Genomic DNA, 17,889 nt, shown 5'->3' with positions numbered 1-17,889 from the left:
TCTCAAATTTGTACACGGCTGATGAACAGCATCTAGTAAACCAGTATATACACAGATTGTTTTATTTCTTTATGTATTGAAGTAAAACAAGATTTCCTAAATAATTCCCGTGAAGCACAGAGTATTCCCAAAGATAAATGAATCGTCCAGCTACATCTCTGGACTTCAAGAGAAAATGACTTATAAAGGTGACAGCTATCTGGGGGGAATACCTGAGTAGAAGGTGCCCTCAAGGAAACAACCAAAGCTAAAACTGTCTCTGAAGCTGCAACATGACCATATCAATAAACCATGAAATGAGATATTTAGGCTCTGTGAACAGCAAAGTAATAGGTGGTGTCTATATATTTTTTACATAGTATATACCTCTTGGATATGGTGGCACAGTGCTCTTCTGTAGAGCAATACCAATGAATTCATGCTGACCTATGTGAATGCTAAAGTACAGACAACGGTAAATTTCTCTGGAGCTCAGTGATTACATACGAATCTCCTGAGGGAAGATGATTTCATTTATTTATTGCATAACTACTTTGGATCAGCTAAATAGGACTCTCTTGATCAAAGGATGTATGGATTATACAAAATTCAGTTTATACAAAGTTCAAAAGACAGCTTGTGAACCAAGGTAAGCAGAGCAGCCCCTGGTGTATGTGAAATAATATTCGGAGTGACATCTGAAAGCTGAGCACTTGAGGTGTGTCAGGCCCTCCCTGCCATGGGAATGAAGGGAAGAAGTGAAAAACAGAGCTGGGACAGAGACCCTGTGGGGTTAAATCTGTCAAATCCCACCGCCAAAAGAATAGAAAAGCTGGTGACTGCTGCTTTTGTGAGGGGCAGCTCTGCTTCTTCAGCAGTGCCCCAACACACTCAAGGGTGTGTGTGTGTTGTGACAGCGGCTGAACTACTGCAGGCTACAGGGCCATCACCATCTTGTTGCTCTGGGCACTCTTTTAATCAAAGCAAACTGCCTTCTAGGCCCACTCCTTTGGCCTTATCTGACAGTCAGTACAGACCATCTGCCTTGCCATCTTAATGCTATGATCTCATTTGAAATTTTGCCTGTTCTTGCCAGTTTCAGAGAGAAGTACCTAAATCTGTATTACCTTATCTTTTGTTTCTCTACCTTTAAAATGTTTGGTGATAAAAAAGTATCATGCTCCTGTCTTGGGGCAGTTTCATTTTTGTCATGGCTCCAGGAGCTAAGCCCAGTCAGATTTGTTGAAGGGCTGTCCAAGGAGTGGGTTCAGTGCTCTGATGAAGAGCTGGGGCGATTCAGGCAGATGAGGTGCACAAATACAGGCCTGTGCCTTAGAATGATTGCTTTTAGGAGATCCCTACAGCAGAGTCACGATGCTGTGTGTCGCAGCACCTTGGCAGAATGAACCCTTCTCTTTGAATTGACTGGAAGACAGCAGTATCCAGGTATTTATAAAAAAAAACAATGCACCATAAACATTGCTATTTTAGAGACAAATCAGCCCTTCTAGTGCTTAAGCACTTCCTAAGGTTCCCCCAAGGTAACAGAACTTAAATTTCTCACTTGCTACTGGAGTAAAATTCCCCTCTTAAGAAAGGTTTTAGGTGAATATCCTTGGCTGAAGGGAAAGGAGAAGCAAAAAATCTGCTTTATTTATAAGTAGAAGTATTTATAAGTAAAAATACTTTATTTTATCAAACGTTATATTTTAAATAAACATTTAAATACATAAATATTTTATCTTAAATATTTTTTATTTATAAATAAAAATAGCACATGTAGTGTAAGAATGCTCTAGAGCCTCTTGGTGATTGCAGTCTGAAATGTAATTACAGGTTTGAAGTACCTACAGCCTCCTGATCCCTTGTTCTAATAAAATATCAACCGAGTAATTGCTTCACAGCCATCATCTTAAATGTACATGGGTCTCACTCTGCTAGGAGCAGGAGAACACAGCAGACTATCACTAATCCATGGTGACCAGACAGAAGGGAAGCAGTGCATACATAATTTTGTTTTTCAGATATCAGAGGAAAGATGGTTTTAATTTGAACACAGGAATTGGTGGAAGAAAACTTGACATCTGTTTGTAACTCTGACCCTATGTTATATGACCATGTTATATGTTATGACCCTATATGTTATGTTATGACCCTATGTTATGGTATATGTTATGACCCTATGTTATATGACCATGTTATATGAACCCTATGTTATATAACTCTGACCCCATATTCAGAGTTTGCAACTCTGACCATATGGATGCATTTAGGCTCTGCAGGAGGATCTGGATAGGCTGGACCGATGGGCTGAGGCCAACTGCATGAAGTTCAACAAGGCCAAGTGCCAGGTCCTGCACCTGGGGCGTAACAACCCCAAGCAGCGCTACAGGCTGGGAGATGAGTGGTTGGAAAGCTGCCTGGCAGAGAAGGACCTGGGAGTACTGGTTGATAGTCGGCTGAATATGAGCCAGCAGTGTGCCCAGGTGGCCTAGAAGGCCAACAGCATCCTGGCCTGTATAAGAAGCAGTGTGGCCAGCAGGTCTAGGGAGGTGATTGTCCCCCTGTACTCGGCTCTGGTGAGGCCACACCTCGAGTACTGTGTTCAGTTTTGGGCCCCTCCCTACAAGAAGGACATGGAGGTGCTCGAGAGAGTCCAGAGAAGGGCGACCAAGCTGGTGAGGGGTCTGGAGAACAAGTCTTACGAGGAGCGGCTGAGGGAGCTGGGCTTGTTCAGCCTGGAGAAGAGGAGGCTCAGGGGCGACCTTATCGCTCTCTACAGGTACCTTAAAGGAGGCTGTAGAGAGGTGGGGGTTGGTCTATTCTCCCACGTGCCTGGTGACAGGACAAGGGGGAATGGGCTAAAGTTGCGCCAGGGGAGGTTTAGGTTGGATGTTAGGACGAACTTCTTTACTGAAAGGGTTGTTAGGCATTGGAATAGGCTGCCCAGGGAGGTGGTTGAGTCGCCATCCCTGGAGGTCTTTAAGAGACGTTTAGATGTAGCCCTTAGTGATATGGTTTAGTGTAGGACTTTTTAGTGTTAGGACAGAGGTTGGACTAGATGATCTTGGAGGTCTCTTCCAACCTAGACGATTCTGTGATTCTGTGATTCTGTGATGTGGGTAAATTTTTTACAGGTAAGTGAACATTTATGCATCATTTCTGAATTAAAGCTGAGATTTTCAAAGCTCCACAACAAACCAGCGCTCCATTGCGAATACTTCCTGTTTGAGATTTACTTTACTTTGAGTAAGTCTCATGGTAAATTTCCATGCATTGACTAGAAAAGCATAGTTTTTAAAATTAGATTACCGAGGTAAACATTTATTATAACAAATTTAATATGTGCTATAAAGATTTTTGGGGGAAATAAAATCTCAGTTTTGCTGTATAATATATTGTGGACTATATTATACACATAATAAATCAATCCTTTGGTATTTAAATACATTAATTTACAGAGTAAATACCTATCTGAGAGGATTTATCCCTGTTTGCAAAATGTTCAGAGAATCTGGAATGAAAGAGGAAGAGTAAACAGTAACAAACATTGCTACAACTACTACTAGAATGCTCTATTAATTTCCTCTTCTTTTTCCTTATCTTTCTGGCTTTAACTTCTAAATTTTAGTTTGTTCTCAGATCCTTTTTAATCCAGTCTTGTAGGTGTGATAAATGCTGATTCTTCCATAGTTACCCACAAGCTTCCCTTGTTAATGTCAGAATACATGCCTTCCCCCCAAAAAAAGGTATTTGAACAGTAGGTACTAAATTACCATTCATATTTCATTTTTCTAATACGTGCATCTCTGTCAACACTGTATTAATGCTACTTCACTGGCCAGTTCTACTTAATCAGAGTGTCCTCTGCTGTACATAATAAAAATAGCAATGTATTACAAGTTCTCCCATTCATGATGATCAAAATGCAGCGAATTGAGAGTATATGAGTATCCTTGGAGACCTGTAAAGCTTATCACTTAAATTTTTCTGTCAAGATCATTTCTGCAAAATTCCATCTAGTTTCTCAAATGTCATCCATGCCACAGATGATTTTTGGGAATAGAATTCAAAGGAAAACATCTTAACCCTCCCCTTTCGCCCCTACCAATTTTTTTTTTGTTTGTTTGAAATGGAGTATTTCATCAAGAACCACTATCAGGAAAATTGCCTGAAAATAATGCTCTGGGCCATCTTATCTGAATGTCAGAATGAATTAGGGAGAACATTTTGTGAAGTTTTAAGAATACAGATTGTTTCATAACTAGCTTTCTGCTGTTTGGTGAGGACAAACTGGATGTGTAGAAGTTCACAGGAATACTACAACCTTGTTTTAAGGGTGGATACTTAACCACTGTCAGGATGTCCCAACAGTTTGGCATATTCGAGTTAGAGTTGTAGCAGTTTAAGCGCACGTGAGTGCATTTCAGTGTTACCTGGAAATGTTAGTTGGTAACTTTTAAAACAAGAATTGGTATCAAGGCATTATTAGGTGAGAACCAGGCTAGAAATGCTCACTAGGTTGCACCTCTACTGTGTTCAGTTTTGGGCCCCTCACTACAGGAAGGACATCGAGGCACTGGAGCCTGTCCAGAGAAAGGCTACGAAGCTGGTGAAGGGCCTGGAACACAAGTCCTGTGAGGAGTGGCTGAGGGAACTGGGGTTGTTTAGTCTGGAGAAGATGAGGCTCAGGGGAGACCTTATTGCTCTCTGCAACTACCTGAAAGGAAGGTGTGGGGAGCTGGGGGTCAGCCTCTTCTCACAGATAACTAGTGATAAGACAAGAGGAAATGGCCTCCAGTTGCGCCAGGGGAGGTTTAGGTTGGAAATTAGGAGACATTTCTTCTCAGAAAGAGTGGTTAGGCATTGGAACGGGTTGTCCAGGGAGGTGGTGGAGTCACTTTCCCTGGGGGTGTTCAAGGAAAGGTTGGACCTGGTGCTTAGGGACATGGTTTAGTGGGTGACATTGGTAGTAGGGTGACGGTTAGACCAGATGATCTTGAAGGTCTTTTCCAACCTTAACAATTCTATGATTAACAGTACATTAACAGTAGAAACTTTACATATTTTCTGCAGTATAGAACATCTTTCATGGAAGCAGATGCTGAACAGACTTCTACACTTCAGCTTGAAACATCACTGAAGATGGCAGAACAGAAAATCTTTGAAGCAATGCGAGAGATTTATAAAGAGAATCTTTTATATTCACCACTCTCACAACAGCAGAAATCACAACTGTTCAGTAAATGTTTAAGGGAAGAAGTCTGAAATGTGCAAGAGGAAACATTTGCACGTAATCTTGTCATTAAATAGTATAATTCTGTCGCAAGTTACTGCTAATGCTAGAGGTTTAGAAAAGAGAACAAACAAAAACACACACAAAAATAGCTTTTAAAAACGAGGCCGGGCTGATTTGTGGAGGCCATGTCCACCTGCTGACATAAAATATCGTGCGCCCTGTATGTCTGTGCGCTGTGTAAATGAAAGGGGCTGATAGGCTTGGGTTGCCTTGTGCCTTATTCGTGCTTATTTATATATTTATTGATTTCACTGTACAAAGTGATGATGTATTCTGTCATTTACAGAGACGACCCCTAACTGTTTTCTCTTGCTACACCCCACAGCCCCTCCCTAGGACGCCGCGCTGAGCCCTCCCGCCCCTTGGCGGCCGCGCCCCACCGGCCTGCCGCCGCCCTCCCCCTCCCGCTCCCGCTCCCGCCACCGCCTCGGCGCGGCCGGAAGTGAGGGCAGGAGGAGACGGGGGGCGGCACCGGGCGGCTCGGGGGCCGCCGCCATTTTGTCAGCGCCGCCGGGCCGCGGGGCCGGGCCGGGCTGGGCTGGGCCGGGGCTGGGGCCGGGGCCGGGGCCGGGGCTCGGCTCAGCCGGCTCCTCCCCCGCCGGGGCGGAGCGGCGGGGCCCGAGGGCGGCGGGGCCGTGCCGGGTGAGGGGTTAGGCGGCGGCGGCGCCCGGCATGTCGGCGTTCTCGGAGGCGGCGCTGGAGCGGAAGCTGTCGGAGCTGAGCAACTCTCAGCAGAGCGTGCAGACGCTGAGCCTGTGGCTCATCCACCACCGCAAGCACTCGGCGCTCATCGTCAGCGTGTGGGAGCGGGAGCTGCGCAAAGGTGAGACCGGCCGCCGCGGGCCGCGGCCTTCCCCCAGGCAGGGCCGGGCAGAAGGCCCTGGGCACGGCAGCCACCGGGGAGGGTGAAGCCTCGGCTGCCGGCTCCGTGGGGGCGTCGCCTCGCTCTTTTTTTTTTTTTTTATCTGCTCCTCTCTTGGGATCCGTCCCGGCTCCCCTCTGGCCCTCGGTGAGGGGCTGGGGGCCTGGCGTGACCCCCTTCGCCGCGGAAATGGACACAGGGTTTTTTTCTCTTTATTCTAATAACGGTGGTCAGGCTTCTTTAGAGAAAGCTGCCTTTTAGGCAGTGCCTCTCGTCATCCGTAACATTGGTAGCTGCTAGCTGCTGCCTGGCACAGTGGCTTTGTCCATTTATGCAGGCTGCTGTTCTGCATACTTTAAGGGATGAACAATTCAGTGAATCCCGAATGGTGTCTTTACAGTCCTTACCAAGTCATTAACACCAATGTTAGCCTAATAAAGATGTGTGTTCCTTTACCTATATTCAATATTTGATGTTGAGCGTGCGTACTTAGATTCTTATGTGACTTTCCTTTTAACAGGAAAGAACTTAGCAGCACTGTTTTGGGGTTGAAAGGCAGAAATGGCATGTGAAGGTTTATCTGACCTGACTGGAAAATAACTTGATCATAAGTTGACACATTTAAGTATAAGTAAATAACCTGCTGGAACTCTGCCTTGCTCTGGAAAATATCACCAGAGCAGAGCTTCCAGTAGCTCCCTTTGGATCCCCACTATTATATGGATTTTTAATGGGAAAAGTAGATGGTAGGTTTTCAGGTAAAGAGGAAAAATAGAGCGAAGTCATTACAGAACCTATGAAAGAGAACCCACGATTTTAGTTCTGAAGAACTAAGAGGAGTGTTTGACCTGCAGAAATGATATGTAGAAGAATACAAAGGGTATGGCTGGATCATAATTACTTCTTGTTTAGAACCCCTAACTTCATAACAAACTGAACCACCCTTAAAATAAAAATCTTGAGCATGAAACAATACTGAACTTTGGAGTATGTAACATGGAAACCGATTCCTATAAACTCTGTAGGTTTTCAAATGGCTATTGTATTTTTATTTAAAATAGGCTTTTTGCACAAAATGCTTTTTTTTTTTTTTTTGGAATTTTTCAGGCCCAAGTTAAATCTTTTTCTTTCTCTAGAAGAAGGAATGTCATGTTACAGGATGTCTTAATCCATAAATTGAATTATTTGAATCTGTTAAAAATGAATTCCAGAAAAGGAATACATATTTGCTGGCATATTTGATCTTATGAAATAAGCATTTTCAGTGTATGGTTGTTAGCAAGTTTTTTTTCCCCATGTTCTGAGATCAATGAATGTGTCTGCCATTTGTGTCTGAAATGTCTGGTATTCCTGGGGGTTCTAGACAAACAGTTTGATTGTCTGGGGTTCTGAATGATATCAGAAAGGTGTTTTAAACTATTTGGCAGTCAGCTAGAGGTTTGGTTGCTTGTATTGATAACATGCACAATTCCAGTTCATAATAATCTATAATATCAACTCTCAATTCTGAACTTCAGTATTGGCATAATTTGAGTAATTGGGGAAATGAAATGCTTGAAACATAGGCTAAATGTTTGGAGATGGCATTAAGAGGCTGCGATAATGATCATCTTAAAGAAGAGCATTCCCATGAGTTCATTTCTCAGCTTTCAAGGTTTGTCTTCCACCTTTAAGCCTGTTTTGAGGATGTAGTTCAGAAGCTGCGGATAAGCATAGCTGCTGTAATTGTCTTTATCTTCCATTTGTTGAACTGTCTTTCAGCTTTTGCTGCTTCAAAGTACAGTTTTTCTGGTGACCTCTTTGGAAGTCAGCCTTCGAGGGTATGTGGAGAGCATGCGATAATCCAGCTCTGGTAGGAGAAAGTTAGCTGCTTTCAAGGTCCTGATAGTCTTCTGTGCTTTTAGGCCGTATGTGAAGCGTTTTTTCACATGTTCCTCTACCACATCATCTGAAGCTGGCATGGCCAAGATACTTAAAATGTATTTTAATTTTCCACCTCTGATAGTAGTGCTTAAGCTTCATAAATGTTAGCTTACATGTACCCAGTACTAATTTTTGCAAATTGCAGCACAGAATTTTAAGAGAGTCTCAAGTCACTGTGTGTGTATTCTAAGCAGACGGCATGTGGAAGATGAGAAGGAAAACCAGCATGTTGTGCTAAAGTGACTTGCATGTTACACCATGAAGTAGAGTGCTGGCAATGAGGCCATAACTAGACTAAGTTTAATGCTCCTGATTGTCTACTCTCCAAGCCAGAGATACATGACTTCTGTCCTATCTGAGAGGAAAATGTTCTCCATTTGGGGAATATGGACAGAAAAAATTTTGGTTTTGTCTGCTGCTATTGCTACTGAGTGTTGTTCTGGAACTGTATGTTTCCTTTCTGGAGTTTTTCATTTAGTTTGATCACCTTTTTTTGTTACTCTGTTCTCCGGACCTTCCTTTCAGGCTAGTGGAGGGCTTTGCTATAACATTACATAGTTGACTGAGTTGAACAGAATACAGCATGATACTGAGTATTTCTGGATGCTTTCATTTTTGGTAAAAGTTCTCTTGTTTCAGATCAGACTGCACAAACTTTTCTAAGATTACTTTAGATATTCATGAAAACAAGTGCTAGGATCATAATTCTTTTGTTCTGAAGTGTTTGGTTCTGATTCTTCCACTTTCAAAATAGTCATTGCCTTTATGTCATCTTGTATTAGAGACAAAGAGGTAGCGTACCTAAAATGCGTACAATACAGGCAATATAGATGTTGGGCAGTGTAAAATCATATTCACCGTCTGTCTACTTGGATAATTAGTTGCCTTCAGGTCCTGTATTAGGGTATTTATCTTTACTGATCATCAGCTGCATATGCCTTCATGTACAGGTTTTACACCGCTGAACATAGAGTGATTCTCTTGGTAAACTCCTGCACTTAGATGTAAACTCAGAGAATGGGCAAAACTTTAACATCTTTGGCGTAACTCAGAGGAGTTAGGGAACACTGGAGTTGGGTAACTGAATCCCAGTGTTGCTCTGGTTGTATCGTACACGACAGTTGATGCAACTGGTTACTGAGTATGCATTCCATGCGTCTTCCCTAATACTGCAATAACTTTTGTATGAAGTTCTTTAAAATACTGGCAAGTATAATTCATATGGTCATTCTTAAAAAAAATAAATAAATAATGGAGTAATGTATTCTAGAATCAACTGTTTTCTCAAAATATTGAGAGCTCTGGATTGTTCAGAGACTCCTAGTAATCTTCACAAAAAAAGTGTAAGGAAGGGACATCATCATCAAATTACAGATCATAGAAGAAATTATACATTTTCAGGGCCTGAGTGTAGAGGAGGACATGCTGTTTAATGAGTGACCTCAAATACTTGCTAATGAAAGATCGACTTAGTAACTGCACTGCTGTGGTGAAGCTCGGTGCCTTTGCCTGAGATACTAAGTATTCCCGATTCTGCATCTGTGCAAAACTACTCAGGTGTCACCCCAGGTACCCCACGTTTTGGTGTATGTAGTGGTGTTTGTTTTTTTCCATTTATGCAGGGTACTGACTATCTATTGCTATGATTAATGGAGAATAGATCCTGTAGGTCATCGATCTTTTGTTTGTTGTGGAATGATGATAAAAGATGCACCGAATGCGTTTAACTTAAATTACAACTATAGTGATATAACAAAGATTTTTCCTGTTTTGACAGATTAGCAGAGGTCTTCAGTGACAAGAGAACAACTTGTTTTCTGCTCTGCTGGTGGTTAAATATTTGTTGCTTTTTTGGTGACAGTTTCATGTGCTGTGCGGGTGCTGGAAATCTAACAAAACCAGTAATTAGTTTCTAAATAGATGAGTTCCCTGATGGAAAGCGGGTGCTGGCGCAAAGGAGACTGAGGACAGTACTGCAAGCGTAGGCCACTGCCTGTGTTAGTACTGGCTGGTTTATGCTGATCGTGAGTCTGCATTATTTTGAATTTCATAATTGATTTGTGAAATAAATATTTTGGTGAGGAGGATGCTCTTTCAATACTGCATTTGTACTATGTCTTACTAACATAATCTGTCATTGCAGTTTGAATTTCTGTTCTAGAAAAAATGGGAGGTTTTTTTTCTGGTACTTGGCAGCTGCATGATTGTTTCATTGTAACTGATGTGGGTTAACTTTAGTGATAATATTGCCACATCATCGAATTATTTTTATGGAGACCATTTGACTAAGGGCTAGGGAGAATTTTGTAAAGGCTTTGCAAATGTTTCCAGTGAGGAGAAAGATCCTGCTTCACCTGTATTTCAGATGAAATGTAACACTTGAAGTAAAATAGTTAATTACTTAACTAATCAGTAAGCTTATGGCTTCTAAGTGGTACTAATTAATTAACCAAAATGTGAATACTACAGTCAATCTCCAAATGCAACTGGTGGGCCTGTTAAAAACCTTTTCATGTTGTGTCCATAAAGAGATTGTTTTGCAGGGAGTTTCTTAACAAGGTAGCACGTTTATACAGTCATTGTTTTAAGCCTGCAGCAACTGAGTGGCTTCTTTTAAAAAAAAAAACAAAAAAAAAACAAAAAACAACCACTTATGAGCATTAAGAGGCTCTTCTGAGATGGAGACTGACTTTTTTTGTATTTGCAAATTAGATATGTTCTCTTGCATCCATCTGTTGCTCCTGGATTTCAGGATTCTTTGCACCTGCAGGTTTTGTTTTGTCTGTTTTTGTGGTGGTTTATTTTTGGGCTTGTGGTTTATTTATTTTTGTGTGTGTTTTTTTTTAATGAAAATGTCAGTGCCATAATTCAAAGCATCAGCCTTCCAGGGTGAGTAGTAAGTGCTTGTTCAGGAGGCTCTGTCTGATACTCATTGTAGTGGGTTAAAAATATGTTCTGTTTAGAGTGGGGGAAATCAAGCATTTGATTTAATATCTTGAGTAATATGGTGTTTTTTATTTCAGGCTCCAGTTAGTTGTATTTCATACCTCCTTTACCTGTCAGCTCTTTTTCTGTTAGCTTTTCCGTGTCCAGTTATCACTCAGAATTTACATCCTAGTGATTTCTTAATAGATCTGTCATGTGGTGTCTTTAATTTCACATTCAGGTACCTGTTTCCTGAGACATTGACATAGCATTTTAGGGATAAATCAGTCTCAGAAACTGATGCTGAAACCCCATGTAAACACCTGATTTCTTGTTTTGGCTGTCAACTCTGTCACCACCTGTGTCACACTGTTCTTTGTCTTCACTGCAAAGCTTATCCAGGTTCGCAGAGTCAGTGTGTATCCTCTTTGAGACAGCTACAATAATGTAAGTACATTTGTGCCAGTACATAGGGATGTATTTTTAGCACTTGACTGTCATTTAACCTGCTGTTCCAGTTTATTCTGCTCAAGCTCTTTTTTTGGTATGTGTTGAAGTCATTCAGTGGTAGAAGAAGCAAATATTTTTTGCTTATTTGTAATTTTTTGTTTTCTTTTTTGTCTACAGCTGCTGTAGCGTTTGGGCCTTCACTCATTCTAGTTGATGGCATTGATGCAGTGCATTTTTCTGAAGCTTGTGGTTGTGGCAGTTGTTTGATGCTACAGAAAATTGTAAGATAAAAGATCTTGGTAGGCAGATTGAGAGGGTCTAGTGATACTGAAACTGTATTTGAAAGTTGTGCTGGATTACTCTGAGAGTCAGTCAGCTGCTTTGGTGCCAGGCCACAGCTGAAAGTGATGGAAATACTTTGCCCTGCAGATGTGAAGTGTATTTCAGGAAACAGGTTGCTGATTTTAAAGTGGTTGTTTTCTGTAGTAGGTAGTGTAGTTTTTCTTCCAAGAGAGGGAATCTTTCACTATTGATGGTTGTAAGGTTGCTTTACTTAATAGTGGCATTGTGTCATTGGTTAATGTGGTAGGCTTAAGAAAATAAACAGATTTTTGCTTTATTTAAAAAAAATGATTTCTGATCATAGTGTACTGATTTTCACCGTTTAGTAGGTGGTATTGAGGAGGTAAATAAGATACTTAAGATGGTGGTGCTTGTGGGAATCCAAACGAAGTTTCTCTTTGCAAAAAGATTCAGAGATCAACCAGAAGCAAATGTTCAAGGTGAATACAAATTGTTGAGTTAGAAAACCATATTTGTAACATATGCTTTATAAAATGACCTGTGTTCATGAGCAACAGATTGCCAATGTAAGAAGCTTTCACATGTTTGGATGTGTAATCCAACCTGGCTAGTTGAATCCCTAATGTAAGTGTTGAAGAATACAGTGTTCAAATCTCTATACGTTTGTGACTGTACCATTGTTGTCCTGGTACCTGTGCCTGCCTGGCTTTCATCATTCTGGTTCAGAATACATAAGTTCAGTGATTATTTTTTTTCCCCTATCCTAAAACTGTTGTTGATTCATATCCATCTTTTCAATGTGCTAGACCAGGTAACGCCTGAAAGGAATTAGTTTGATTCCTGTAGTCAAGTGATTCAAGATACACTGTGTGCTGCAGGAAGCTTCTGCAGAGTAATTAGGATGGTTTACTTGGTTTGTGACCATCTTTCTTGGATCGCTGTGCTAATTGGATGCTAGTGGCCTCTTTCGCAGCAGTGGCTGTATGCTGTGTTCCCTTCCACTGTTAGCTTCCAAACCCAAAGTCATGTTGCCTGGACCATCAAACCTTGAACACGTTGTGTAGATAATCTCCTTGCCCTCTTTGATAAAGAAGCACAGGAGTTCTCAAACCTTGGTAAAATTCAACACGAGAATTAGATTGTGTGATGTTGAATACTTGATCTAACTTTTTCATGACAGAAAGTTAATGAATTTTTGGATTGTACAATGGCACTTTTATGGATAATCTTATCTCTGGATTGTCTTTTCGGATGGTAGCCTCAAGTTACTTTTTACAGAAGTACTTGCAGTCATGTCACCAGAAATCATGCACTGAATCAGCTTGCATGAATGCTTGGTTAGTGTGAAGGGTCAGTGATACTGTGCTCAAGTTTCAGTGCTGCTTTGTTTAGATAACATTGGGACTTGTAATGAAAAGCTTGAAAGCTTGCCAGGTTTGTACAAAGATGTCACATAACTTACAGGTATGAAGCATGTTATGGCCCAGGAGATGTCTCACGGGTTTTGGGGGAAGTGCTGACACTCATACTCTGCTGCTTGTAGACTAACCTAATTAAAAAAAAAAAGAGTCAAATTCTTACCTAAATCCATATTAGGGAACTTAAAAAAAAAAAAAAAGTGTTTAGAGCTGGTAACTGATGCGGGGTTTTAACCTATTGATGCTCATTTTCACAAAACCTGTTGTTCAATATGACTTGCATTTGAGGTCTGTTGATGCAGGAGAGCCAGCCTGTAGATATTTAAAGCCTGAGTTAACATTTTTCAGGTGGGTCAATAGTCTATTCACTTGTAGTGGGATGTAAGTGAAATCCCTTGTTGCTTGCATGTTTTCTGAAGTTTCTTGCACACCTGGGAAGGTAAATGTTCATGGATATGCTGGAAAGAGTCCAATGGAGGGCCACCAAGGTGATCACAGGACTGGAACGGCTCTCCCATGAGGAAAGGCTGAGAGAGTTGAGACTGCTCAGCCTGGAGAAGAGGAGGCTCAGAGTATCCTATCAATGTCCATACGTTCTGAAATGCTGCCAAGAAGGCAGAGTCAGGCTAGGCTCCTTTCAGTGGTGCCCACTGTCAGGGCAAGATGCAGTGGGCACGAACTGGAACACGGGAGGTTTCTTTTCGAATATCAGGAAGCTCTCCTGTACTGTGCAGGTGATGGAGCACTGACACAGGTTGCTGAGAGGCTGTGGAGTCTCCTTCTCTGGAGATATTCAAAAGCTGTCTGGACACAATCCTATGCAGTGTGCTTTAGGAGGCCCTGCTTGAGCAGGGGATTGGACCAGATGGCCTCCAGAGCTCCCTGCCACCCTCAGCCATTCTGTGAGTGTGTGAAACATCCCTCAGCCCTAGGGAAGAGGTGTGCAGCAGCATGAAACTAAAAGGCCTGTTTCTTGTAACCTCCATGGGAGCTCAATTTCCAGTGCCAGGAGGTAACTTGGAGAAGAAAAGCCTGCGTGATTATGCTGGCTTTGATTGCCAGAGTTAACCTCAGTGAAATGACTAGCTTCCTGCATTACCAGGTACAGTCCTTCCCTGGCTACTAGAGTTTCTTGCACTAATGTGGTGGTGGCTCTTGGGAATTAGAGTTCTGTAAGTATTGTGAACTCAAGCATACAATTTCAGGGTATCTATGTTGGACTGGAAGAGAACCAGGAATGCCCAGGTCAGGTAAAAAATGTGCTCCCAAGAGGCATAGATTTCCAAAAGCTACAACTTGGTAGTGAGGATGCAAAGTCAGACACAATAGATGCCTGACTGTCCTAGTTGCAGGTGAAATACCATGAATTACTGCAGAGTATTCAGTGCAGTTTAAATGTCAGATACGTTTTTGGAACAGACTTGGTTTCAGTTGCCAGGTGCTGACCCCAGTTAGTGTCATTTTGGATGCTTTAAGAGGAATCTTCTTATTATGGCCCTTAGACCAGCCAGCGCGGTGGAGCTGGTAAAATATTTCAGAATCTAGTGGTTCTGGGAGCTGCTTTGGTGACTGTGGATGTGGGTAAATAGTAAATTTGAGACAAGCAGAAAAGTGATGTGAACACTGCACAGAGCTTTCGAAAACCTGAGTCAGTCCAACATGGATACTTTCTTAGCAATTTTCTGTTTGCAGCCGGCACTGTTAGTGTACTGGTGACACTGCCTGCCAGCTGGCTGCTTCTAACACAGTGCTCTGGCAGTACCTACACGTTTCAGATCCTCCTTTAGCCTAAGATCATACATAATTTGCTTTCAATTTCTATTGACAGTGCTTTTCTAATAACCTTGCCCAGCACTGAGGACACTTCTTTTTGCTTAAATTGTCTGACTGCTGTGTGATCCATCTTGGTGTTCTGACATATATCAAAGCCCAGGGCTGGAAAGTTGGTGCCACTGCTGCTGAAGAGAGATGCTTTAAACAGAATTTTTCAGAATAGGTCTGGAATTGAGCTTTGTATTTCAGGTTCAGTAGTTAATTTGCAGTCCTAGTAGCAATAGGACACCTTGGGGTTCTTTTTCAGTTCAGAGTTGCCAACCTCGTTTGCTAAAGGTTATGTTGCTCTGGAGTCTCATGCGTAAGGTAGAATGGTAGGAGGCCAGTATGTGACTCCTGAAGACTTGTGAAGTGAAAAGGAACACTTCTTGAAGGTAGGCATAATATTTAACTTTGGAATTTTGTGCAGAGTATTCTTAAAGCAGGAAGAATTAAAATATACCCTGCAATATTTTTATGAATATAAAGGCAGTATATTAGTTGAATTTCTGACCAAAGTCAGAGATGACTTAGGTGTTTTAAGGATTTTCTTGGTTCATTAAATGCATCTTTGGTACCGTTAAGGAGCAGGAGGAGGCTGAAAAGGTAATGTTAGTGGAAACAAGCTTGAAAGTGACTTTCTCAGTTTTAGCGTGCTTTTTCCAAATGTTATTTGTTGATCTCTTTATTGTAGTGAATAGACAAAATCTGGGCTTTGTGGGAATCGGTATCACCTGACTTGGTGACACTGCATACATCTCCAGTCTTTAGTGACTCAGCTGATCTGTTTCCTTGCTGGAAGCATGAAAGTTGAGATCCATCATAAGTGAGTTACATCACTGAGGACTAAAACATGACTCCCATGAGAGGGACAGGCAAGCACCTAACAGACCACCCGTGTGTGGTTCAGAGCATGTAGTACAGGGAGCTGTCTACTTTACTGGAATTGGAGTCCTAATTCTGGGCTCCTTTGAGAAACTGGGGGAAGCAGGGTCAGGTCTGCTGAGAGGTCTGGTCTGGTTCATTTTGGTGCAGCCATAAGACAAGCTGTTTTCTCAGATTCCTGTTTTTAAATAATTCAGACCTTTCTGTGTTAGATCTGAGTTACCTGAAGCATGGGTAGGAGATGTGTTGCTATATTATTAATCAGTTTTTAAAATGGAAATCAGGTAGCATACATTTATAAAATCTACATTTTAATTTAGGGAGATTTTGACCTAAATAAATTAATTTGCTGAGTGCTGATGTGTAGTGACTTGCCTGATTGGAGGAAGCTTTTAATAGATCCACCTGTGTCTAGCAATTCCAAACTAGTTTCTCTTTGCCACTTGTTAGTTTGCCTCGATTCTAAAAGATGGGTGCATTTTTACTTTTAATACAGCTGTTTTTCACTTTGTCCAGACTTCTGTTAACTTCTTGGATATGTCTGTCCAAGATGAATTCAATATTCCAAGTAGAAGTTCTTTAGAGGATTCTTTCTGTAGTGCAAAATGAATATTCAGAAACACTACTTTAGAGTGGAAATATCTCAACATTGAGCGGGTGTGTGTGTAAAGGAGCGTCATCCTCTCGTACGTTTAAGAGATGGGAGTGGAAATGAACAAAATGAAATAATTTGGGGAACTGAGTACAAGTTTAGGATAATAATAATACAAATTCCTAGACTGGTTTTACCACGGTGCTCCTTTCTCTGAGAGGATAGAAAATAATAAGTCTTTTCATTCAAGAGAAACTTCTTTTTCAAGTGAGAGCATACATACTGAGGCTGTGTGGTTATTGCATATATTGAAGATTTTTCTAGTATTAACACAAGATGAGAAGAGTTACAATAAGAGCTGCAGCTCTGTGAAATTCATAGACTAATGAAGACTAGATGAAGTGTGAATGGCAATTTAAAATTTCTGAGTAGGAATGCAGAATACAATTTCAAAAATAACCTATAAGGTGGAAACTTTAATTATATTGCAAATTGATGGGATTGGGGTAAAATGCTTTAGATGCTTGAAGAAGAGAACTACAGCAAAGTGATTTTTGAAAATGTATTTCCTGGTGCCAGCTGCAGGCACATGAATGTTTTAGTGATTGGGCAATGAGGTGTGTAACAAAGTGGCATGGAGAGATTGATTAGAAATAGACCGTTTGGTTTGCTCAAATCTGAGGAGTTATGTCAGAGTAAAATTCAAACCAAAAGGGCGAGGTTCTTCACGTAAATGACAGCAGACCTGTGAAGCTCCTTGTTAGAGGACTTTGTGGGAGTAAGAAACTTATGTAGACTCAAAGAGATGCTGAAATACTTGGAACAAATCCATGAAGGTTTCCAAATAAGTCAGTCATATCATGCTCAGAAAAACATCTGAAAGAAAGTATGAAGAATACTTGGGGATATCATGTTTTTATATAATTGCTTTCAAAGACGGGGCTAGAGGGAACTTGTTTCAGCTTATGAAGGAGGAAGAATCTGAGCAAAGAGTTACAGCAGAAGAGAGGGAAAAGCCACTGTACAGCTTTAAATACAAAATTAAAGCGAAATATAAGTGGTAATGAAAATAAGAAAAACATATTTAATTCGTCTTTTGCATTTACAGTAGATATGGAAAATGGTGTTATTTGGAAGAACTTACATTTCTAATTATTCTGGTTTGTTCTTTTTTATTAGCAAAACCAAATAGGAAACTGACATTCCTGTACTTGGCCAATGATGTCATACAGAACAGCAAAAGGAAAGGACCAGAATTTACAAAAGACTTTGCTCCAGTAATAGTGGAGGCTTTTAAGCATGTTTCAAGGTACAGTAACTGTTACGTGCAGTGTCCTTCATCACACTTGATTTGAGGGGGATTTAGAGAAGCCTTCAGCTCATCCCTTCTGGTTTGGCTAGTTCTTGTGTGCTAATTCTGTCTCTGAAGTCATGTTAATTT

At 41.2% G+C, this 17,889-nt stretch overlaps 1 protein-coding gene across 3 annotated transcripts in view; it reads left to right on the top strand.

The window, feature by feature from the left end:
• Positions 1–5,802: 5,802 nt before the first annotated feature.
• RPRD1A (regulation of nuclear pre-mRNA domain containing 1A) overlaps positions 5,803–17,889 on the top strand; it is a 43,001-nt gene continuing 30,914 nt past the window's right edge. For 2 of the 3 annotated variants that reach the window (XM_083822775.1, XM_083822774.1), the window contains exons 1-2: positions 5,803–6,101; positions 17,628–17,757. In XM_083822775.1, the coding sequence (XP_083678901.1) occupies positions 5,951–6,101; positions 17,628–17,757 (281 nt within the window). In that variant the 5' untranslated portion in view covers positions 5,803–5,950. The remainder of the gene's footprint in view (positions 6,102–17,627; positions 17,758–17,889) is intronic. The other variant, XM_083822773.1, reaches the window with a different exon arrangement.

Source organism: Anser anser (assembly GCF_964211835.1).
Source record: "Anser anser genome assembly, chromosome: 2".
NCBI classification, from domain to species: domain Eukaryota; kingdom Metazoa; phylum Chordata; class Aves; order Anseriformes; family Anatidae; genus Anser; species Anser anser.
This window is presented reverse-complemented; position numbering and strand designations above follow the sequence as displayed.